The sequence below is a fragment of the Bombina bombina genome, chromosome 1 (assembly GCF_027579735.1).
Source record: "Bombina bombina isolate aBomBom1 chromosome 1, aBomBom1.pri, whole genome shotgun sequence".
Classification (NCBI taxonomy): Eukaryota; Metazoa; Chordata; class Amphibia; order Anura; family Bombinatoridae; genus Bombina; species Bombina bombina.
In genome coordinates, this window is record NC_069499.1 from 501,643,071 (window position 1) to 501,668,993 (window position 25,923).

Below are 25,923 nucleotides of genomic sequence, written 5' to 3' on the forward strand. Positions count from 1 at the left end.
TTTTGGGCAAAAAGCCAAGTTGTAAGCTTTTTCCTGGGTAAATCTGGTTATGAGTGGCAAGTTATTATGTGCCTAGTTCTGGTTTCCTTTATATATTATTTTGGGTTTAATGCATTCTGCACTCACTGAAGATGTCTGCCTAGTAATTGCATGGCAGGGGAACATATCTTGCTGATACTGGGGAACCCTTATTTAGAAGAAGAATAACTTATATCAGGGGTATTGTTTCATGGATAGCCATGGTGTTTGCTCAGTTCTTCCTCTGCTGTGTATGTAATAAATCGTTTGTAGCTATCTCAGTTTTCCCTTGAGATAGTTGTTATAATAAAGGAATAGGACATCCATTTTTTTCTTTTATGATTTAGATAGACCTTGTGATTTTAAATAACTTTCTAATTCACTTATATTAGCGAATATTTTTTGTTCCCTTTGTATCTTTTGTTTAAAAGCAGGGACATATGCTTAGGAGCTGGACTATTTTTTTCTCAATATATGGCAGCAGTTTTGCAAGAATGCTATCAATTTTTAAGAGCACTAGATGACAGCACTTTTTACTGCTATGTAGTTCTCTAGATGCCTACCTAGGTATCTCTTCAACAAAGAGTATCATGGGAATTAAACACATTTGATAAAATAAGTAAATTGGAAACTTTTTAAAATGGCATGCTGTGTCTTATACAAAAAAATACCGACTTGGTAATTAGGAATGCTGACAAGGGTGGTTCCGTTGTGGTGATGTCTAGATCTCAGTTCATTGCGGAAGCAGAACTGGAGAATGAGAAATTCTATGGAAAATTGGGTGGGGACCCTACCATTAAGTTCAAAAGAGAGTTGGCACAAATGTTGGATGATGGCAAAGATTTGGGGATCCTAGATGAGTCTACCTGTGACTTCCTCCTGGTGGACAATCCAGTGATGCCCATCTTTAATAATTTACCGAAAGTCCATAAGTCCCTGGAGGGGGTCACAGGTAGACCCATTGTAACTGGCATTGGGTCATTATTAGAAAGAACTTCCCAGTGGCTGGATAGTATATTATAGCCACTGGTGAGTGGTCTAACTAGTTTTCTCCAAGATACTACCCATGTCTTAAATCTTATGAAAGACCTTGATTGGGAAAAATCTGATATGTGGCTTACAATTGACGTTAAAGCTCTTTATACCTCCATACCCCATGACAAAGGTCTGGAGGCTATTGAACTTTTTCTACAAAGAACTGGCTATACGGATGAGTATGTACAATATGTTTTGAGGATACTCAAGTTTCTGTTGATACACAACTATTTTACTTTTGAAGGGGTTTTTTACCTCCAGAGGTGCGGGACAGCTATGGGCACAAAATGTGCGCCCTCTTTCGCCAACCTATACATGGGGTGGTGGGAGTTGTCCCGCATCTATGGAGGTGAAAACCCCTTCCAACAGTCTATACATTTTTACAAACGTTATAAAGATGATCTGCTCCTGGTGTGGAGAGGTACAGAAGAACTGGCAATGGAATTTGTTGTCTGGTTAAATAAAAATGATATGGGCCTAGAGTTCACTTTTTAACTCAATAAGATCAGAATACATTTTTTGGACCTAACCTTGATTAGTATTCCCAAGATAGGAATTGAAACAGAGGTTTATAGAAAACCGATAACAGGCAACACACTTCTCCATGCCAGGAGCAGTCATCCAAAACAAGTTTTCAGGTCAGTGGCAAAAGGACAGTTCTCAAGACTTAAGAGGAACTGTAGTAATCCTATGAAGTATGAGACACATGCCAATCAATTAACTGAACGCCTACTGAGTAGGGGCTATAATCATCATGTTGTTGCAAAGACAAGACAGGAAGTTGCTACTGTAGACAGACGGACATTGCTAGAAAAATCTGTAGCTAATAAACAAACTAATAGAGGAATTTTCTTTACCACAGATTATAGTATGCAATACCATCAAATCTGCCATATAGTACAAAAAAATTTCAGACTATTGGCAGCAGATGGGGCTTTGGAAGAAACAGTTAAGAAGGGATGTAAATGTTCCTTCAGAAAAGGAGTTTCATTGGGAAATATTTTGGCACCCACGCAGCTTAAAGACATCCAAACGGGTGATCATAGCTCATGGCATGCTTTAAAGGGGTCTATAAATGTAATAATAACTCCTGTAAGGCCTGTGAGCATGTTACAATAGGTGAAGGTTTCAAAAGTGAAGTAACCCATAAAACATACAGACACAGTAGGTGTATGAATTGTAGAAGCAAATATACAATTTATTTAGCAGGCTGTGGAGATTGTCACCTACAACACGTAGGTATGACATCAAGAGAGACACGTGCACGTATTAGGGAACACCTCTTGGATATTAAAGCCGGCGTCCTGACCACCCCCCTGGTGCAACATTTCAATGTGGTCCATAATAAACAAGCGGATAGTTTTAAATAGACTATTATTGTCATAGTTAATACCAATCAAAGAGGGGGGATAGAGATCAGGCACTGGCCAAGCGAGAGGTGTTCTGGATTTTTCATCTTCAGACCAGGTATCCGAAAGGCCTGAATTCATCTTACGATCTCATTAATTTTTGGAATTAATAAGTTATATTAGTAGGAGACAGTCTAGAGTGAGATACTCTGGTTATGCACCATAGCCAATTTTCATGAGCAATATAACAGGTTTATGGTCTCCACCAAGTATAGACAGGACTGTATTTGAAATATTCGCCTGTTAGTAACTATTTCAATAATTGAAACCATCAATCCTGGAGCATTGGATACTTGAGTATTCTCATCTCAATTCTATGATATAATTTCACTAGATTAAACTACTATGTAGGGAATAACACTGTAAGAAATGAACAAATTAAATTTATGTTTCTAATTGTACATATCTATCCAACTGCGGCAATATTATTATCATTATACCCCATTATTTTTGGGATGCTGCAGTTAATACATTTTAGAAAAGGTTTCACCAAGCAGACTGCAAGTTTAGGTCCATATGTCTTAATGGTCCATAGTATGTGTGACTTGGGAGGAATACAGCAAAATAATTAATTGCTTGATTAATAATAAACAAAATTTCTTTTGTATAATTGGGTTGATAAGTCACTAACTCAGTTCTGATAACGGTGTTTTGGGGATTATTTAAGTATTATAAAATGACAATTGTATTTAAGTCACATTTCTATTTAGGTGCCACTCATTGTAGCTATCTCTAACAAATGTAAATTCAATATGTTGCAATTATTGTTCAAGTGTGTCATGTAAATTGCTACCCTTAAGTTTAGCTGAGTTGGAATATAGGGTTAACTAGTCAGTTAACATCCTAGCTAAACTTGACAGCAATGAAGCAGTTAATTTTAAACATGTAACCCTAGCGAATCAAATGTTTTTACTCCTCTTAAATAGCCCATTAGTGAGAGAGTGGTCAGGAAGCTATTATTACGGCAGTTCAGCCGAAACGCGTAAGCTTTAGACACTAAGGGCATGTTTTTCTTTATACCTGTACATGTACCGCTTTTAAAGGATTAATAAAGTCAAGAAAGTTTCACTGCGGCTCCGGACTTTCTGTTCTTTACATAATAAAGGAATAGGACATCCGTTTTTTTCTTTTATGATTTAGATAGACCTTGTGATTTTAAATAACTTTCTAATTTACTTATATTATCGAATATTTTTGTTCCCTTTGTATCTTTTGTTTAAAAGCAGGCACATATGCTTAGGAGCTGGACTATTTCTTTCTCACTATATGGCAGCAGTTTTGCAAGAATGCTATCCATTTTTAAGAGCACTAGATGACTCTTAAAAATGCCATGTAGTTCTCTAGATGCCTACCTAGGTATCTCTTCAACAAAGAGTATCATGGGAATTAAGCACATTTTATAAAATAAGTAAATTGGAAACTTTTTAAAATGGCATGCTGTGTCTTAATCCCAAAATATTTTTTTTTGGGTTCTATATCCATTTAAACTCCAGCATTATTTCCAGGAATGAAACAGTTAGAGTAGAATTTTCCAAGATACCATCCACTTATTACCATTTTGTAATACAAGTTGAGTGCCCGCCTAATAAAACTCCTAGTATATTTGTATCTTCTTTTTCTTCTTATATACCCCATAAAAAAACACTCAACATAACCTGCCTTTTTTGTTACTACTAGGCTTGCCTCAAAGTATGTTTTATTACCCATTTGCTTTTTTATATTATTTTAAATGAAATGTTTAAATTATTTCTGCTTTAGCATTTGAGCCCTGCAGGGATTTATGTTTCTCTAAAGGTCTCTGGGAGGCATTAGCTATCAAAGAATCAGTCAATAAGACTACTATATTATGGTGTGTGCATGCTGGGTGAACACTGCAGTATTAACATTGTTTATCAGCTCTGGTGTAATAAATAGTCTCTTCTAGAATATGACATATGCAGATGTCAAAACCTATGTAGAGTTATGTACATCATGCTGCTTAATTCCATAGCAAATTGCTATAGTGATGTTTTATGATGGCTTTAAAATTGCTGTGCTTTATTCTAGTCTACCTTATTTAATCCATTTTACAGCCCTCCTTTATGCTTTGAACTTGCTCAAGGAAGATTATATTAAAACTTTTTACCATAAAACAACTCTTAATAATGTTAGCTAAAACCATGTCCACATTCAACTGTTACTTTAAATGTGGTGTTTAATTTGAATGTTTCATTGAGTAGTCAATTTACTGTTGCACATTAAACGCTTGCTTGAGTAGTAAGATGTTACCCGTACCTTTAGAGACTTTTCCTCTCTCACGCCATGTCATGTTCACATTAAAATGTTAAAATGTGAAATCTAAATCATTTAGCACGGTATGGAACACAGACACTTTTACTGAGAGCCGCAAAGCATTCAGAGGGAAAGAGCAATCTCTTTAAAAACAATCTGTCCAAGATATGTTTCTTTAATTCTCCAGTGCAGAAGTGGTCAAGTGCAAAAGACCGTTCTTCAAGTGTCAAACGCTAAGGGGAATTGACATGTTCAGCTAGATTGCCCATGGGCACTTATGTGACAGGATAGCTTTCTTAACAAGATGATTCATTGTACAGATGGGATATTTAGTCAGATAACCTGAGGCTTGTGAGAAGTTGAACCGAGAAAAATTAAACTAGAACAACAGGTAATAACCACCTCATTTGTGAGAGCTACTGCCCATGAAAATGCACTTGTTGTAGAAATTCAGCACCATGGACAGTGCTTTCAAATGAAATTAAGATAAACAACAAGAGGTTTAATATGTTTAACCTTTTCTTGCTAGAAATGTATTGTTTTTCATCATCTCACCTAAAACTGATTGATTTTGCACTTGCTAGAGTTAAAACTATAATTAAATGCTATAATGTCCTTTTAAATTACAAACCTAAAGTCACAAGATGCAGGCTCATCATATAATATAAAATTATGTTTAAATGAGAAACATAAATGTTTCACTAAAATATAAGAATTAATAGGCACAAAAGCATGTACAGGCTACTAATCTATTACTGAAAATTGTTTTCAGCTTTTTAGAGTCATTAACCCAATAAGGTTTGTTGGATATTCATTTTTTTCTGTCTTTCTGTTGCAGTATCCATTTAATTCTGTAAGAAACTAGGTCAAGAGCAATTATTTTCCAAACTTTTTGTTTGCTCAAAAAGTTTGTGGATGGTGTTCACTGTAAAAAGGAAATATAAAACCATTTTACAGAAATAATTTGCTTTTTTTTCTTCTTTAGGTGTGTGTGCAACATTGACTGCTCCCACATCAGCTTCAATCCAGTTTGTGCTTCCGATGGGAAATCGTACGATAATCCATGTCAAATCAAAGAGGCATCATGCCAGAAACAGGAGAAAATTGAAGTCAAGTATTTGGGTCGATGTCAAGGTAATGCCTGTAGCAAAATTCATTTTGAAGACAGTTTTTCAATTTTTCTTCAGACATAAGAACTGCTTGAAGATTGCTCTGAATGGTTGGTGGGGTGAAGCGTCCAATTGCATTTTGGAGACCAAGTCAGTAAATTGTTTGATAAATCAGATTTATGGTTCCCCTATTACAGATGAATAGAAATGACCAATTAACAATAATAATGCTTTTTTAAGATCATCCAACGCTTTGTTTTTATTACTCCCATGATTTTTAGGTTGAGAAATTGCAATAAAGTATTGTATTTATAATTTATAAGGTGAGTAGTTCTTTACACACAATGAAAGTAGAGTCTGTCTTTAAAATAGAAAAATGCAATAGTGGATGGAATTTTTAAACTCTCCCATTTTTAATCATGGATGAAAAGTGTTTAATTAAGATGCTATAAAATATTATTTCTGTGCACCACAAATATGTATTCTGAAGACTAGTAGATGCATGTTATTCTTCAGCACAGTCTGTCCTGTCATACTAAATACAAATGTTTTTCACTAATAGTAGAAAAGACACATATATATTGTGTGTATATATATATATATATATATATATATATGTGTGTGTGTGTGTGTGTGTGTGTGTGTGTGTGTGCGTGTGTATCTACTCCTGCACCATTATGTAAATCATGTTCAGCCATATAAAACAAGGAGTATATAAAAAATGCTTCATGTAACTTTGATTTAGTTGATTGTTAAAATAAAATGCAATGTTTGATCTTCTAGATAGATATGGAGTGCCCATACTTTAGTGAGAGAAGGTTTAGTTTTTGTGTAGTTTGGTAGTGTGATCTATTTATGCATGGGGTAAGCATAACAAAATCTTTAAGCAGCATATGAAATGCATTTACTTTTAGCACAGGGGCAATTATTCTTATGCTAAAATCCCCTTTTTATCGAGGCGATTGTTGTGTTGTACTTTATTATTGTGCATGTTACATTTTAATTTCTTTTAATATTATTCCATATTATCACTACTGACTGAGAGGGTAATGGGAAATCACACAATTTGTGTAATATACTGGTTAGTATAGATCTGCCTTTAGGTCACACATTCTAGATGAAGTGCCCAGTCTTTTTGTTGAAAATTATATTTATCTAAACAAAATGTATAGCAATTCTATAAGTTGTGTTAGTCTACAAAACCCTTAAAAAATGTATTAGCTTCACACTAGGGGGTCAGGAAAGAACCAGTTGCAGAAAATAAGGAGATATAAAGGGTTCATTTTATCAAGCCCTTCTCTCCCCTTTGACGGCAGGTTTGCACAAGCGAACCTGCAGTCAGGATTTATCAAGCAGCGGTCATCACATCGCTTCTCCCTGCCCTGTTCTCCACCTCTTCTGACCAGGGAGATTGCCATATCCTGCACGCGCGTGATTGGGGTTGCACGTGAGTGCACAGGATTGCTCGTTTGCAATGGTAAATAGTCTGAAATGATAACATAAGGGGCTACATAAAATGCACTTGAGGGTTGTGCTGTGGCCCTTGGTCCTAAGGTTGGACAACACTGTTCTTGACTATGTTGATTTTTATATAGATATTTATAGATTCTTCAAAATCCATGGTACTTAAAATGTGTATTATTTACACCTTATCGTTGTTTATGTTTTTAAATAACATTTAGAATAAATATGTACCTTGTAAGCGCTGTGTGTTTGTTCTTTTCTGCAATGATGCAGACAGTCTCATGTGTCCTGTACTTCTTTGATGATGACTTTTATATTTTGCACACGTGCTCCCTGTCACGAGGCCAAGCAGAGGAAAAGATAAGGGGAGCTGTCTTTGAATTTGAAAGAAAAGGTCTAAAACAGTGAAATGTCTCTCAAATGTCAGGTTATTGTGTAAATATAGGATGATACTTTTAAGTGGTATCAGCATTTGTAAGAGCTTATAGTTTTCTTGGCTGTGACCTATGAACAGTTTACGTGGTTTCAGCATTTTCAACTATAGCTGGAGTGTCCAATTTTTTCCTATAAAATCCTGCATCAGAATATTTTTATTTCAAAGGTACATAATGGTCAAAAATAAATGTGCACAGTTCTGTTTAGAAGCATTTTTGAAATATACTTCTATTAGCAAAAAGCTATCACTTTTTCAAAGGCAAATGCTTTTTGCACCCACATCCAAACACCACGTCTGCTCAGAGAGCTGTAGTAACTTACATTATGAAAATTAAGTAATCTCTGATATGATACATGACCTTTGAGCATGTCGAGTGCTTAAATGGAGGTGCACAGGGAATGCTAAACATATATGCATATACCTCAAAAAGTAATAACTAGAAACATTTTTGCTAATACAAGTGCAGTGCAAAAATAAAAATTAATGTGCTTCTAAAACATACTCATGCACAGTTTATATATATATATATATATATATATATATATATATATATATATATATATATATATATATATATATATAAGGACAGCACTCACTAGTCCAAAATATTGCAAAAACTGCTTTTAATTAAGGGACGTTTTGGGGACAGCTCCCCTTCATCAGACCAACAAACAAGTAGTCAATAACAAGCATATATACCATATAAGACCCTCCCCCTGTGTACAAAAAAACACCAATGTTATAGTAATACATCAAAAGATAAAATACAAAATACATTTGTAATTCCCCTATACACAAACACAATCACCCTATATACTAAAGTGTAGATGTGAATTACAAAAATTGACCATGTGTGTAACCACAGACACAAGCAAGCTGTAATACGGAGGAATAATGATAATATCCCATAATCACACATAATATCTAGGACACATTCCTCCGGCCCTACAAACAATGAATATAGAATACCAAATGTCATGAAGGGCAAACAGAGATGTACGCAGCTTTAAATATGTACGCTGATACAAGACCCACACACTAACGGCAGTAAGATACTCATTGTGTAGACCGCAATAGCTAAAAGTGCTTACTATTTAGGAGTAGAGCCTGAACCCAAAATGACAGGCAGCTAGAGAGCATGCACGCTCATGGGATACAATTACATGTATACAAAAATCCATGTGTGGCTACCCGCAGCTCCTCATTGGTGGTGGGGGGCGCGCCTCCTGGGCAAAGAGTGCTGACTCCCAAGCATTTAACTAGTCTGTAAGAAAAAGGCAGTGTTAATAGGTGGAGAGGGACGCACCTCCACATGTGGGTGTTCCAAGTAAAGCAATACAATAACGGAACTGAGTATGTGGATAGCTGACATATAGATATGGGGGAATATGAGTCAAGCACCCAAACTACTGTAATATGAGAATCACATAGTAAATTGATATATACAAATATATGATTAAAAGAATGGAGCTTGGGTAAACACACCGGACCATGGGGTAGATATGGACTAATGTAGGCATACTAGGCAGACAGGCAGGAATATAGTGGTAATACGCATAGTTGTTATAAAATAGCAATAGGGATACATCAGAGATGTTTTAGAATACCGTCCACAATTAATATGTATCTTCCTCATAAAAATAGGTTCAGGGAACTGAATAAGGGCCGACATACACAGAAAGAGTCAAATACAGACGTCAATGAGCATAACTCCACAGATAAAAGCAAAGTCTAAAACTGGGGATACCACCAAGAGATGTACAAATGGGGTACCAACAAAGTGGCCAACCTGGGCGGGAACCAATGGACGAGATCAGCTGGACGGTTATTAAAGAAAGCAGTGCCAGTCAATACCCATATTCAATCCTTTGGGGTGGATAGTATCAAGTTTGTAAATCCACTCAGCTTCTCTTTGTAGTAGAAGTTTTTATCTGTATCCACCTCTTCTTAGAGGGGGTATGTGATCAATGAGCATACATCTAAGGTCTTTCACCGTGTGCCCTTGCTCCATAAAATGTCTTGCAACCGGTTTATCACTCTTGCCTTTGTCAATAGCTGTCCATATTGCGCATCTGTGGTTGGCCATGCATTTTTTTATATCGTCCAAAGTTTTGCCGATATAAAATAGGCCACAAATGCAGCTCAGCATGTAGATAACATACTTTGTAGTGCAGGTCAGGTGGTGCTTGATCGGAAAACGTTGATTACTGTGGGGGTGTCTGAAGATACCCCCTGCAACATGGATTTGCATTTAGTACAACTGGGACATTTCAATGAGCCCAATCTAATAGAAGTGGTTCTGGTGTCTGTGCTGTACTTCTTACAGGGTGAGTAATCATCAGTACATCCCCGAGATTCCTACCTTGCTTGAAACCAATCCTAGGTGGTCCATGTTCCTTGTAGGGTAACGATTCATCAGCTCTCACTATACACCAATGTTCCTTGAGAGTTGTTCCCAGGCGGCTGTGTGTGATGAAGTTGGCCCTCAGTGGTTTTATCATTGGCCCTTCATGGGGTGGTGGGTTACCCCCCTCTTTGTTAGTTACTGCCAATCTGTATATGTATATATATATATATATATATATATATATATATATGTACACACAGTATCTCACAAAAGTGAGTACAGCCCTCACATTTTTGTAAATATTTTATTATATATTTTTATGTGACAACACAGAAGAAATAACCCTTTGTTACAATGTAAAGAAGTGAGTGTATAGCCTATATAACAGTGTAAATTTGCTGTCCCCTCAAAATAACTCAACACACAGCCATTAATGTCTAAACCATTGGCAACAAAAGTGAGTACACCCCTTAGGGGAAATGTCCAAATTGGGCCCAATAAGCCATTTTCCCTCTCCGGTGTCATGTGACTTGTTAATGTTACAAGGTCTCAGGTGTGAATGGGGAGCAGGTGTGTTAAATCTGGTGTTATCACTCTCACACTCTCTCATACTGGTCACTGGAAGTTCAACATGGCACCTCATGGCAAAGAACTCTGAGGATCTGAAAAAAAGAATTGTTGCTCTACATAAAGATGGCCTAGGCTATAATAAGATTGTCAAGACCCTGAAACTGAGCTGCAGCATAGTGAGAAAGACCATACAACAGTTTCACAGGACAGGTTCCACTCAGAACAGGCCTCGCCATGGTTGGCCAAAGAAGTTGCATGCACGTGTTCAGCGTCATATCCATAAGTTGCCTTTGGGAAATGGACGTATAAGGGATACAAGCATTGCTGCAGAGGTTGAAGGGGTGAGGGGTCAGCCTGTGTCAGATACTACTGAATATCCTATAGGATATGGAAGAGTGTTAGACTTGAAATAGTATGTCCCTTTTAAATATGGTAATGTTCCAGAAGTATTAGATAGTTCACAGACTGCAAACAGTTCTAATACTGGTGAGACTTTTATTGCCTCTGTTATGTGTAGGTGAGATATACTAGAAATACATCCACCATAAGAGAGGCACTGATGATATGTATCTATAGTCAGAATGGCAGTTCTAATGAAACCCACTGTGTGCTCAATAGGTAATTGCCCAGAGGAGGGTAAACGTCTGTAACATAAATTCTCTAGTAAGCTTAGGTGAATTGCTGCTCAGATAACAAACTGAAATAACAGAGGAAAAGTACCTGGTAATACGTACTCACAGTGATCCGGATTAGGGCGAGCAAGCGGTGCTGAGATGCAGCCTCTGTGAATGGAGGAACTGATGCACAACAGCATGGGGCAATGGCGGAGATGCACTGACGAGTATAGAGAATTGCAAGACAGAGGATGATGATGTCAGCGAAGCTCCGTTTGGCACAGTTCACAGAGTTGAGAATCCAGCTGGTTGGGAAAGCAAAAGGCTTTGGTTTAGAAATGCTTCAGAGCTGGTGATTAAGGTAATTTGGATACTTCAATAAACCAGCGTTGAAGCAAGGTAGGAGGTGCTCTTTTATCTGCGTACGTTCTCTGATGCCACTGTTAAGGTGGATGTGGGTAATGGCCAATGGCCATATGTAGGTAGTTAAGGTGGTATGAGACATGACAGCCTGTCAGTGCTCAGACCATATGCCGCACACTGCATCAAATTGGTTTGCATGGCTGTCATCCCAGAAGGAAGCCTCTTCTAAAGATGATGCACAAGAAAGCCCGCAAACAGACTAAGGACATGGATTACTGGAACCATATCCTGTGGTCCGATGAGACCAAGATAAACTTATTTGGTTCAGATGGTGTCAGTGTGTGTGGCGGCAACCAGGTGAGGAGTACAAAGACAAGTGTGTCTTGCCTACAGTCAAGCATGGTGGTGGGAGAATCATGGTCTGGGCCTGCATGAGTGCTGCCGGCACTGGGGAGCTGCAGTTCATTGAGGGAACCATGAATGTCAACATGTACTGTGACATTTTGAAGCAGAGCATGATCCCCTCCCTTTGTAGACTGGGCCGCTGGGCAATATTCCAACATGATAATGACCCCAAATACACCTCCAAGATGACCACTGCATTGCTAAAGAAGCTGAGGGTAAAGGTGATGGACTAGCCAAGCATGTCTCCAGACCTAACCCCATATTGAGCATCTGTGGGGCATCCTCAAACAGAAGGTGGGGGAAAGCAAGGTCTCTAACATTCACCAGCTCTGTGATGTCATCATGGAGGAGTGGAAGAGGACCCAAGTAGCAACTTGTGAAGCTCTGGTGAACTCCATGTACAAAAGGATTAAGGCAGTGCTGGAAAATAATTGTGGCCACACAAAATATTGACACTTTGGGCCCAATTTGGACATTTCAACGTAGGGGTGTACTCACTTTTGTTGCCAACGGTATAGACATTAATGGCTGTGTGTTGAGTTACTTTGAGGGGACAGCAAATTTACACTGTAATATAGGCTGTACAGTCACTACTTTACATAGTAGCAAAGTATCATTTCTTCAGTGTTGTCACATGAAAAGGTATAATAAAATATTTACAAAATTGTGAGGGGTGTGCACACTTTTGTGAGATAATATATATATATATATATATATATATATATATATATATATATATATATATATATAATCAAGAACAACTAGGAAAGGACGCAGTTGCTAGTGGAGTTTAGTAAAAATGCAACTAGGCTATAATGCCCAATTAGCTAAAATAGATTTGGTGCAGACCCTTAATTTGAATGTATCATGTACACAGAAGAGAGATGTACCTGGAATGTATTCCTGGTACAATTAAAGACAGGGTATCAGCACTCTTTTAGAAAAACTCCCAAGCCATTAAATATAATTCAATAGCTTTAATCGTGGTAGTCACATCCCCCACATCATGGGAATAGATCCATGCAAAGTATAAAATGCACATAAGCATACAAGTTCAGCTCATGAATGACAAATTTTAAAGAACCTGACCGGTCAGGGATACACAAAGAGCACATCTGTGGCAGAGTACAAATATCAATGAATTGGCTTAATCACAGATTTGTATAGTAGACCACTACACCCAACTGCACACAGAACCCCCCAGATTAACAGCTGGAAGGTATATCCTGGGCAGATTGTGGAACCGGGATCTAAGTGGTTAGTATAACAATATCTGTGTTATGCAACATTTATTAAATGGTTTACACTGGTTGGAATGTACATAAATTCTAGAATTAACAAAGTATCATTTGTTATATCAAGTGAGACCTCCTCTGGCTTTGCTACACCCAGCTGCTTACAGCACCCCTGTAAATAAGAGGTTAATGGCTGCGCAGGTTGTAAACGGGATCTAAGCAAGCCAGTAGGCGAGCCCCCTGAATATGCACATAAATAAACAAGTGGGCATCAATGATAGACAAAATGCAGTTAGTGCAGTATATTATCGATTCTCATTATGTATGTACACACACAGTTTCACAGAAAAAGTCTGCAATGCAAGATGCAAGGATGTTAGCAAAAAGATGTCGTAAGCAGATTAGTATTTCCACATAAAGGCCAGTAAAAGTCAAGTTGTGTGTTGTAAAGCACAGTCTAGGCAAGAAATGTATGACTCCAAGCGAAGACAGATATCAAGATATTAATCTTTATATAAGACAAGGCAGTGCCTTTTCCAACTTTTGCACAGCTTGTAACTTTAATGCCATGGATTTCTTCAACATGGTCACCTATTCCATATCAATACTTTTATCAGGTGTCAACATGTTATATTCATACGACCTTGCTTTCGGTTGTTTATGCGCCAGATATCCACAATGGTGTGTACAATCCACTTGTTAGCACTCCATGCCAATAGCGATCTCCATCGCCAACGCCAAACACAGCGGTGCTCCACGTGTGTCACATGACCTGGTCGGCTCCACCAATGCCGACGCGCGTTTCACCCGCTCGACTGGAATTCAGACTGGGCTTCGTCAGGGCGTAATTCTGCTTTGATCCACACATCCTATTTTATAGATCAGTGATGTTGCGCCTCTGCTGGAAGGTGAAGGTTTTGCATACTGCTGAAAACAGCTTCTCACTCTTATGAGATTATATATATTTACATCCTTATATTACCAGGTTTAAAAGCAAACAAACTTAAGAAATTTTATATATTTGTTGCAACATTAATTCTTAATCAAGAAATAAAAACATTAGGGTTTGTCATTCTTAAGTTAACATTCCGTTTTAAATAACTTGTATGTGATAGAGTCTGCTTATTTGGCGTTTATGAAGAGTGGAGTGTGAGAGCAAATATTTCGCTGTATCAATGCTCCACTTTATCATAGACATAATTTCATAGGAAGCAGGCCATATCTAATTTATCATTGAGACCATTTGGAATTTGTGTCCCAAGGATTGATATCCACCTGCATTCCTTCCTTAGGAGGGTTTTGTCATTATCCCCTCCTCTCCCGTTTATGATGCCTTTATCAATACCTACGAATCTGAGTGAATCAGGATTGCAATTATGTGTCTGTTCAAAATGTTTTGCCACATTGCTTTTAGGATTTTTGTTCTTTACATCATCTGTGTTCTGAGATGCGGTCCTTTAGTGCCCTCTTCATTTTTCCCACATAGAAAAGTGGGCAGTCACAGGACAGCAAGTAGACAACCCCTCAGTGTCACAGTTCACAAAGTGTTTCAATCTATAGGTTTTGCCCGTATTCGTTTTGAACTCTTTTGTCTTGCGCATGAATTTACATGTTACACATTTTCCACAGGGAAAATTCCCTATGGACCTATGTTTTGTAAGCCAATTGCTTTGCCCTGCTTTGGACAAATATTGGCTTCTTACCAGCTTGTCCTTAAGGTTTGGTGCCCGTCTGGCGGTAATGTTTGAAAAATCACCTACTTCCTTTTTTACCCCTGTGTCGCTAGTAAGAATATGCCAGTTTTTTGCAAGAATCCCCTTCAGGGAGTTCCAATGGCAATTGTAATCAGTAATTAATCTTATCTTAGATTCATTACTTCTTGATATGGGCATGAGAAGTTTTTCCCTATCCATATGTAGCGCATTGTTAAATGCCCCCTTAATCACTCTCTTAGAATATCCCCTATTCAAGAATCTTTGTTTCATCTCTGATGCATGTTTTAGATACTTCTCTTTACTAGAGCAATTCCTACGAAGCCTTAGGAATTGACCTTTAGGTATTCCTTTTTTCAAGTGGTTTGGATGATGGCTAGAGGCAATCAATAGGCTGTTAGTCGCAGTGGATTTGCAAAAGTTCTCAGTTGAAACCACCCCTTTATCAAGTTTCACCTCAATGTCTAAAAATGCAATTGCCTCCCTGCTGTACTGGACAGTAAGAGAGATATTTCTATTATTCACATTTAAGGTGTCAACAAATTCCTTTAGGAGGCTCTCAGAGCCCTCCCAGATGAGGAAAATATCATCCACATATCTCAACCATATGTGGATGTTTTCCTCAAATAGGGGGCTCTGAAAAACCTCCTCCATTTCCCATACGCCTAGGTGAAGACAGGCGTATGTCGGTGCGCAAGTAGCACCCATGGCAGTGCCTCTTAGTTGTTTATATATCTTGCTGTTCGACAGCAATCTAAGTAATGAATCTAAGATAAGATTAATTACTGATTACAATTGCCATTGGAACTCCCTTAAGGGGATTCTTGCAAAAAACTGGCACATTCTTACTAGCGACACAGGGGTAAAAAAGGAAGTAGGTGATTTTTCAAACATTACCGCCAGACGGGCACCAAACCTTAAGGACAAGCTGGTAAGAAGCCAATATTTGTCCAAAGCAGGGCAAAGCAATTGGCTTACAAAACATAGGTCCATAGGGAATTTTCCCTGTGGAAAATGTGTAACGTAAATTCATGCGCAAGACAAAAGAGTTCAAAACGAATACGGGCAAAACCTATAGATTGAAACACTTTGTGAACTGTGACACTGAGGGGGTTGTCTACCTGCTGTCCTGTGACTGCCCACTTTTCTATGTGGGAAAAACGAAGAGGGCACTAAAGGACCGCATCTCAGAACACAGAGATGATGTAAAGAACAAAAATCCTAAAAGCAATGTGGCAAAACATTTTGAACAGACACATAATTGCAATCCTGATTCACTCAGATTCGTAGGTATTGATAAAGGCATCATAAACGGGAGAGGAGGGGATAATGACAAAACCCTCCTAAGGAAGGAATGCAGGTGGATATCAATCCTTGGGACACAAATTCCAAATGGTCTCAATGATAAATTAGATATGGCCTGCTGCCTATGAAATTATGTCTATGATAAAGTGGAGCGTTGATACAGCGAAATATTTGCTCTCACACTCCACTCTTCATAAACGCCAAAACGGAATGTTAACTTAAGAATGACAAACCCTAATGTTTTTATTTCTTGATTAAGAATTAATGTTGCAACAAATATATAAAATTTCTTAAGTTTGTTTGCTTTTAAACCTGGTAATATAAGGATGTAAATATATATAATCTCATAAGAGTGAGAAGCTGTTTTCAGCAGTATGCAAAACCTTCACCTTCCAGCAGAGGCGCAACATCACTGATCTATAAAATAGGATGTGTGGATCAAAGCAGAATTATGCCCTGACGAAGCCCGGTCTGAATTCCAGTCTAGCGGGTGAAACGCGCGTCGGCATTGGTGGAGCCGACCAGGTCATGTGACACACGTGGAGCACCACTGTGTTTGGCATTGGCGATGGAGATCGCTATTGGCATGGAGTGCTAACAAGTGGATTGTACACACCATTGTGGATATCTGGCGCATAAACAACCGAAAGCAAGGTCGTATGAATATAACATGTTGACACCTGAAAAAAGTATTGATATGGAATAGGTGACCATGTTGAAGAAATCCATGGCATTAAAGTTACAAGCTGTGCAAAAGTTGGAAAAGGCACTGCCTTGTCTTATATAAAGATTAATATCTTGATATCTGTCTTCGCTTGGAGTAATACATTTCTTGCCTAGACTGTGCTTTACAACACACAACTTGACTTTTACTGGCCTTTATGTGGAAATACTAATCTGCTTACGACATCTTTTTGCTAACATCCTTGCATCTTGCATTGCAGACTTTTTCTGTGAAACTGTGTGTGTACATACATAATGAGAATCGATAATATACTGCACTAACTGCATTTTGTCTATCATTGATGCCCACTTGTTTATTTATGTGCATATTCAGGGGGCTCTCCTACTGGCTTGCTTAGATCCCGTTTACAACCTGCGCAGCCATTAACCTCTTATTTACAGGGGTGCTGTAAGCAGCTGGGTGTAGCGAAGCCAGAGGAGGTCTCACTTGATATAACAAATGATACTTTGTTAATTCTAGAATTTATGTACATTCCAACCAGTGTAAACCATTTAATAAATGTTGCATAACACAGATATTGTTATACTAACCACTTAGATCCCGGTTCCACAATCTGCCCAGGATATACCTTCCAGCCGTTAATCTGGGGGGTTCTGTGTGCAGTTGGGTGTAGTGGTCTTCTATACAAATCTGTGATTAAGCCAATTCATTGATATTTGTACTCTGCCACAGATGTGCTCTTTGTGTATCCCTGACCGGTCAGGTTCTTTAAAATTTGTCATTCATGAGCCGAACTTGTATGCTTATGTGCTTTTTATACTTTGCATGGATCTATTCCCATGATGTGGGGGATGTGACTACCACGATTAAAGCTATTGAATTATATTTAATGACTTGGGAGTTTTTCTAAAAGAGTGCTGATACCTTGTCTTTAATTGTACCAGGAATACATTCCAGGTACGTCTCTCTTCTGTGTACATGATATATATATATATATCCCATAAGTGATGCTGCATAACTGTAAAAAGTATCTTTACAATGTATGTAGCTACTGAGGAAATATTGAGGTCAGGTGATATTTTCCAGTCAACTTTTTACAGATATGCTGCATCACTTTCAAGTGATTCAAAATTTGGTTATCATGTTCCTTTAATAAAAAGTAGCCCAAGAACTATAAGTTGAATTATAACTGCCTCTGTTTGTTTAGTGCCAGGATATTGGGCCAATAACTAAAATATTGGTTGTGTTATGTGTGTGTGAAATACAGAATACAGTGCAAGAGAAGAGACATAAGCTTGTATTAAAGTGTCTTATGTTACCTCACCCTTCTCAGTTACCTGCAGTTGAGCAGCTGCCAAAAAAATGGTAAGTCTTCAGTATAAATATGAATAATCAATATCCAGGTAAATCTAAAGAAGCAGCACTGTATTACCCAATAATTCACAATCCGAGCTCTTTCACAGAAGACATTTCCATAAAATGATCACACATTTGCTCTTGAAGGGAGTTAATGTAAACCTATTCCAGAAAAGTGTGACAAGCACTGCACAAATATTAACTCTAGCTGCATAAAAGAGTCAGCCAGCTGGGGAAATTCTCTGTGATTGGTGTTGGGATGAGGGGAAGCTGCACATTATATAGCTTTACTATAGCACACACTAACAGGCTGCTTATAAACAATAACCTAGATTACAAGTAGAGTGCAAAAGTATTAGCACTATTGAGCGCTAACATCGCTCAAGTTAATTTAATAGCGCTTTTATTCTTGCACTCATATTAAAAGTTGAAAGTAAAATGATAGTTCTTGAGCGAATGCCTCACTCATGCTAATATCTGGAGGTCGGAGAGTGTGGCTGCACTAACTCCCCTACTTAATAGACTTTTATGGGGCATGCTATAAAACTAAAGTCCTGGTTTTTACTCAAGTGGTAACCCCAAGGTGAGCTACAAAGTTTTGTTCTTCATTTAGTAGAACATTTTATTTTTACTTAAATATAAATATAAATGGATAGATACAGGTAGATATCAGTTGCTAAATTTATGTATGTGGATTTATGTATGTGAGTTTATGGAAGTGTATGTGTACACAAACATACACACATACAGATCTACACACATGCATATACAGCTTTGAGCCCTTCCCAGTCCTTATAATAAACTATATTCCTTCAAAGTGACACTAAATACTAAATACATTTCATGTACCTTTTTCTAATCATAGGTGCTGCAATTTCCTATGTTACACTGCAGCTATCTGAAGAAGAGATACTGCACATGTGCAAACAGGTCAGCACTGGAAAGTAGTGAAATCTAGATTTAAGTATGGTTTAAACCATGACTAGAGGGAGGTGGGGAATAACCTCAATACTATGCTTATAAAATGTATTTAATAACCCTTTAAAACACTTTTCAACCACATGTTTAAACAATAAATATTTATTTTAATATGTATACATATGAGTGTAATACTTTATTTTAATATGTTACAAATGTGTGTTAGTGTACTTTTATTTTAGTCCACTTTACTTTTGCTTGACCGTAACACACAACTCACAACTTTTAATTTTAACAATGTTTAGCGAGGCCGAGCTATCCATTGAAAGTATAAGGCATGCTAAAATGCTGTTGTCTGTGCTAAACATTCTCCGGTATTAACCATTCACAAATTTTGACTATTATCTATCATTCATGGTGTTATTAATTTTTTCATAACATCTTAAATATTTTTGTCTTAAATTGAGATTTCCATTAAATAACAGTAGCAACCTTTTTGTATATTTACTAAATGAATTTATTTACATAGTGTTGTTAAAAAACGCACAATATTTAGGCCAGATTACAAGTGCCCTGCTACTTATTGCTTATGTTTGGGCGTTAACATCAGCAGAAGTAAAGAACTTGCACATTTGTGTTAGTGTGTGCTAACTTTAGGACTTCGGATATTGCACCATACTAACTTACTGTCCCCCAAGTCTTCAATGGAGAGCGCAGAAGATAAAACCTAACACTTATCACTCACGTGCTAACCCGACAAGAGTTATTAATATTTTACATTCCAGTGTTCTTCACATATAGGAAAATTGTATATTTATAAAAAAAATAATAATTATATATATATATATATATATATATATATATATATATATATATATATATATATATATATACTTATATATCTATTTATAAAAAATATGTAGATATAGATATATATTTTTAATTAACATAGCCAGGTATATGGAAATATATATTAATATATATATATATATATATATATATATATAATTAGTGTACTCCTGTCGGGTTTGTACACATAAGTCTGACAGGAGTACACTAATTATTCATGTGTTCTAACCCAGCATGAGTTATATTATGTATTTATTAAATATAAAATATGGAAAAATAATAATAATGTAAATAATTATTATAGATGTACTAAAACATTCTAAAAATACATAGAATATATTAAAGTGACTATAATAATTATTATTTTATTCAATATGTAATATTTACACAACACACCTTAAGATAATTAATTCTTCATGTGTGCTAGCACAACACTGCGTTGGACCTAAATCACACATATTTTACAGTCCTATGTTCTTCACACATGAAAAGACAGATAGATATAGAAATATTTTTTTAAATAAAAATAAAATTGTCCTGTATGTAAAGAATATTGGAATGTTAAATATTTACAGTAAATACATAATAAAGCACATTATTAAATATTATTATGTAATTATTATTTAGACATACACACACACACACATATATTTATTCCTTTGCAGTCAAATACATGGCCATATACCATATATCTTTTAACCTTTATAAAATATTTTTATTAATATTTATATTTTATATAATATTTATTAGATAGTGTATATATGAGTGTAACAGTATATTGTAATTTATTAATGTTGTGTTTTGTGCAACTTTTATTTAAGCTCTAACCATTTATGCGAGATCTCCAGTTACGCTAACCTGATGCTTGTTAAATTTGATTGTTTTCTATCTTTTATCTGACAGAATTACAGAATGATATGTAACAGGGTTAACCTCGGGAAGTCTGCACTGTGCATTTCCAACTCTCAGATTACAAAATCCACACATTCAGAGCTAAATAAAATGAAAAAGTGGCAAAATAAGTAATGAAAATATATTGCAAGTTTGTTTTCAATACATAACTAAGCTTTTTATGTTCAGATACTGTCCCTTTAAATTAAAGGGAATGTGGAAATTAAATATTTAATTATGTTAAATTATGTTATAATTATAATATTATATTTATTTTTACAATTTACCACATTATGGCTGATGTAAAAGTTGTACAATAATGTAGTTCATGTTTCCATCAATGTGTTTCACTCACAAAAAGTGTCCTTTAAATAGATTATAACTTATTATCCAAATACATTTGTGCTACCTAAAGCTCCTTGAAAAAAGTCATTTGCTGACAAATATTAACCCTTATTTTTTCAGATTTTAAAACCATTGCCTTGTTTCTACATTCCTTCCTTTATGCCAGACTGTATAGAAATAGGCATATGTTTTGTATTGTTTTGACTTAATAAGACTTGACTAAAAGTTTTAGTTATTCAGGAACAAAGCCATGAAAATCAAAAAGAACCTGAGAATGTGGTTTTCAATCAGCAGAGACGAAAAAAAAATATCTCCTTCAATTTATGACGCAAATGAGAAATGGACTGTTTGTAGAACTGGAATCCGAGAAGTGAAACTTAATGCATGGCACTGATTTTTCATGCCTTTGTTCCTGTGCATTTCAGTTTGCTATAAATTATAGTGCTCATTGTTACAAATATATATCAAATAGAGTGAAATATGTCTTTCATGCATCAAGCATTTCATTGGTATAGAAAACTAGGCTTATATTTTTAAAATTTAAAGGAAATCAGTGCACTGTTCATCAGTATTTCATTTTCTGAAATTACTGACATTTTCCATTTTTTAATGCTTATTTTGTTGTTCTTCGTTATTTGCTAACTATAATAAATGCGTTTGTGTTCATTTTTTTTTTTAGCAGAAACCATGTATTAATTTTTCATTTTTACTTCATGAAGCAAACCTTTTTTTTTAATTAACAATTAAATATTATTTGTTGCCTTGGCATTTTTTCTACTATTATATTTGTATGGAACAAATTTTAACATTTAAATATTGAATATAATATTTTTGAATATTGTTTGATATAGGCCCAGATTTAGCAAAGACAGGGTGGGTAGGGCCGCCAGTAGTGATGTCGCGAACATAAAATTTTCCGTTCGCGAACGGTGAATGTGAACTTCCGCAAATGTTCGCGAACGGGTGAACCGGGCGAACCGCCATTGACTTCAATAGGCAGGCGAATTTTAAAACCCACAGGGACTCTTTCTGGCCACAATAGTGATGGAAAAGTTGTATCAAGGGGACTAACACCTGGACTGTGGCATGCCGGAGAGGAATTCATGGCAAAACTCCCACGGAAAATTACATAGTTGATGCATAGTCTGGTTTTAATCCATAAAGGGCATAAATCACCTAACATTCCTAAATTGTTTGGAATAACATGCTTTAAAACATCAGGTATGATGTTGTATCGATCAAGTAGTGTAAGGGTTACGCCCGCTTCACAGTGACAGACCAAACTCCCCGTTTAATGCACCACAAACAACCACAAAAAGTCCATTTGCAAAACCGCAAACTCTCCATTTGCACAAGGTTGGATACCAAGCTAGCCATGTCCCGTTCCTTGTCCTCACTGATGTCATTAAAAGTCTCTTCCTCCACCCAGCCACATACAACACCAAGGGTCCCCGAAAGGTGACAACAAGCCCATTGGGACGCCTGCTGTGTTTGGGCTTCCACCTCCTCAAAGCCACCTTCCTCCTCTGACTCCTCTTCTTCAGACTCCTCTCTCTGCATTGCCTCTCTCTGCGTTATTATAAGGTGTGTTAAGTAGTACTATTCTGACCAGTTTAATCCCTGTTACGTCCCCTATCAGGGGATGTGTATATGGCATGGATTTTAGGAACCGAGAGATGGAAAAAGATGCTTGGTCGGTCCTCCTACTTCAAATTTGGGGCACTGCGCGTGCAATCTACTGTGCCACCAGATATGAGTGGTGTGTTAAGTAGTACTATTCTGATCAGTTTAATCCCTGTTACGTCCCCTATCAGGGGACGTGTATATGGCATGGATTTTAGGAACCGGGAGATGGAAAAAGATGCTTGGTCGGTCCTCCTACTTCAAATTTGGGGCACTGCACGTGCAATCTACTGTGCCACCAGATATGAGTGGTGTGTTAAATAGTACTATTCTGATCAGTTTAATCCCTGTTACGTCCCCTATCAGGGGACGTGTATATGGCATGGATTTTAGGAAACGGGAGATGGAAAAAGATGCTTGGTCGGTCCTCCTACTTCAAATTTGGGGCACTGCGCGTGCAATCTACTGTGCCACCAGATATGAGTGGTGTGTTAAGTAGTACTATTCTGATCAGTTTAATCCCTGTTACGTCCCCTATCAGGTTACGTGTATATGGCATGGATTTTAGGAACCGGGAGATGGAAAAAGATGCTTGGTCGGTCCTCCTACTTCAAATTTGGGGCACTGCGCATGCAATCTACTGTGCCACCAGATATGAGTGGTGTGTTAAGTAGTACTATTCTTATCAGTTTAATCCCTGTTATGTGCCTTTTTTATTGGTTTGGTTTTTGAAGCCACAGTGCTGCACCAGAGGCCAGAAAAATTAGGCATATACATATGCCTGAAAAACTAGGTATTGTTGCAGCCGCTGCTGTAGCAGCGGCCAGAAAATTGATGTTTGTTTCCCAGGCAGAAAGTGCCCTAAAACATTGCGGCTTGAACCCTAGTTGGTGGCGGATAAGTCACGCAAGTCATCCGGCATTCAGAGATAAAATACAGCAGCGTGTGGACCATTTTTAGCCCAAGGCAGCTCATCTCATCAGGCCTTTTTTAGTCAAATGTATCGCCCAATGTCAGTCCCTTTGGGATCCATCCCTTATTCATCTTAATAAAGGTGAGGTAATCTAGACTTTTTTGACCTAGGCGACTTCTCTTCTCAGTGACAATACCTCCTGCTGCACTGAAGGTCCTTTCTGACAGGACACTTGAAGCGGGGCAGGCCAGAAGTTCTATCACAAATTGGTATAGCTCAGGCACAGGTCAAGCCTGCACACCCAGTAGTCAAGGGGTTCATCGCTCCTCAGAGTGTCGAGATCTGCAGTTAAGGCGAGGTAGTCTGCTACATGTCGGTCTAGTCGTTCTCTGAGGGTGGACCCCGAAGGGCTGTGGCGATGCATAGGAATTAAAAATCTCTGCATGTCCTCCATCAACAACATGTCTGTAAAGTGTCCTGTCCTTGCCGGCGTGGTCATGGGAGTAGGAGGATTACTTTCACCTCTTCCCCTGTTAGATTCCCGTTGTGCTGTGACATCACCCTTATACGCTGTGTAAAGCATACTTTTTAATTTCTTTTGGAACTGCTGCATCCTTTCCGACTTGCGGTAATTCAGTAACATTTCAGGCACTTTATGCTTATACCGGGGGTCTAGTAGCGTGGACACCCAGTACAGGTCGTTCTCCTTCAGCTTTTTTATACGAGGGTCCCTCAACAGGCACGACAGCATGAAAGACCCCATTTGCACAAGGTTGGATGCCGAGCTACTCATGTCCCGTTCCTCGTCCTCAGTGATCTCACTGAAGGTATCTTCTTCCCCCCAGCCACGTACAACACCATGGGTACCAGATAGGTGACAACGAGTACCCTGGGATGCCTGTTGTGGTTGGGCGTCCTCCTCCTCCTCAAAGCGACATTCCTCCTCTGACTCCTCTTCCTCACAATCCTCTTCCAGTGTTGCCGCTGGTCCAGCAAGCGATGCTGATAAGGCTGTTTCTGGTGGTGATGGTGACCACAACTCTTCCTCTTCACGCTCATCTACGGCCTGATCCAGCACTCTTTGCAGGGCACGCTCCAGGAAGAAAACAAATGGTATGATGTCGCTGATAGTGCCTTCGGTGCGACTGACTAGGTTTGTCACCTCCTCAAAAGGACGCAAGAGCCTACAGGCATTGCGCATGAGCATCCAGTAACGTGGCAAAAAAATTCCCAGCTCCACAGAGGCTGTCCTAGCACCCCGGTCATACAAATAGCCGTTAACAGCTTTTTCTTGTTGGAGCAGGCGGTCGAACATTAGGAGTGTTGAATTCCAACGTGTCGGGCTGTCGCAAATCAAGCGCCTCACTGTCATGTTGTTTTGCCGCTTGATATTTGAAAAGTGCGCCATGGCCGTGTAGGAATGCCTGAAATGGCCACACACCTTCCTGGCCTGCTTCAGGACGTCCTGTAAGCCTGGGTACTTATGCACAAAGCGTTGTACGATCAGATTACACACATGTGCCATGCACGGCACATGTGTCAACTTGCCCAAATTCAATGCCGCCAGCAAATTTTTTCCGTTGTCAGAAACCACTTTGCCGATCTCCAGTTGGTGCGGAATCAGCCACTGATCCACCTGTGCGTTCAGGGCGGACAGGAGTGCTGGTCCGGTGTGACTCTCTGCTTTCAGGCAAGTCAACCCCAAGACGGCGTGACACTGCCGTATCCGGGATGTGGAATAGTACCTGGGGAGCTGGGGGGGTGCCGTTGATGTGGAGCAAGACACAGCAGCAGAAGAGGACTCAGCCGAGGAGGTTATGGAAGAGGATGGAGTAGGAGGAGTAGAGGAGGTGGCAGCAGGCCTGCCTGCAAGTCATGGCGGTGTCACCAACTCCTCTGCAGAGCCACGCATTCCATGCTTGGCAGCCGTCAGCAGGTTTACCCAATGCGCAGTGTAGGTGATATACCTGCCCTGACCATGCTTTGCAGACCAGGTATAAGTGGTCAGATGGACCCTTGCCCCAACACTGTGTGCCAGACATGCCATTAC

General features: G+C 38.2%; 1 protein-coding gene across 2 annotated transcripts in view; it reads left to right on the top strand.

The window, feature by feature from the left end:
- The window catches only part of TMEFF2 (transmembrane protein with EGF like and two follistatin like domains 2), a 911,723-nt gene that overhangs the window by 645,614 nt on the left and 240,186 nt on the right, over window positions 1-25,923 (top strand). For both annotated transcript variants that reach the window (XM_053698579.1, XM_053698578.1), the window contains exon 6: window positions 5,719-5,867. In XM_053698579.1, the coding sequence (XP_053554554.1) occupies window positions 5,719-5,867 (149 nt within the window). The remainder of the gene's footprint in view (window positions 1-5,718; window positions 5,868-25,923) is intronic.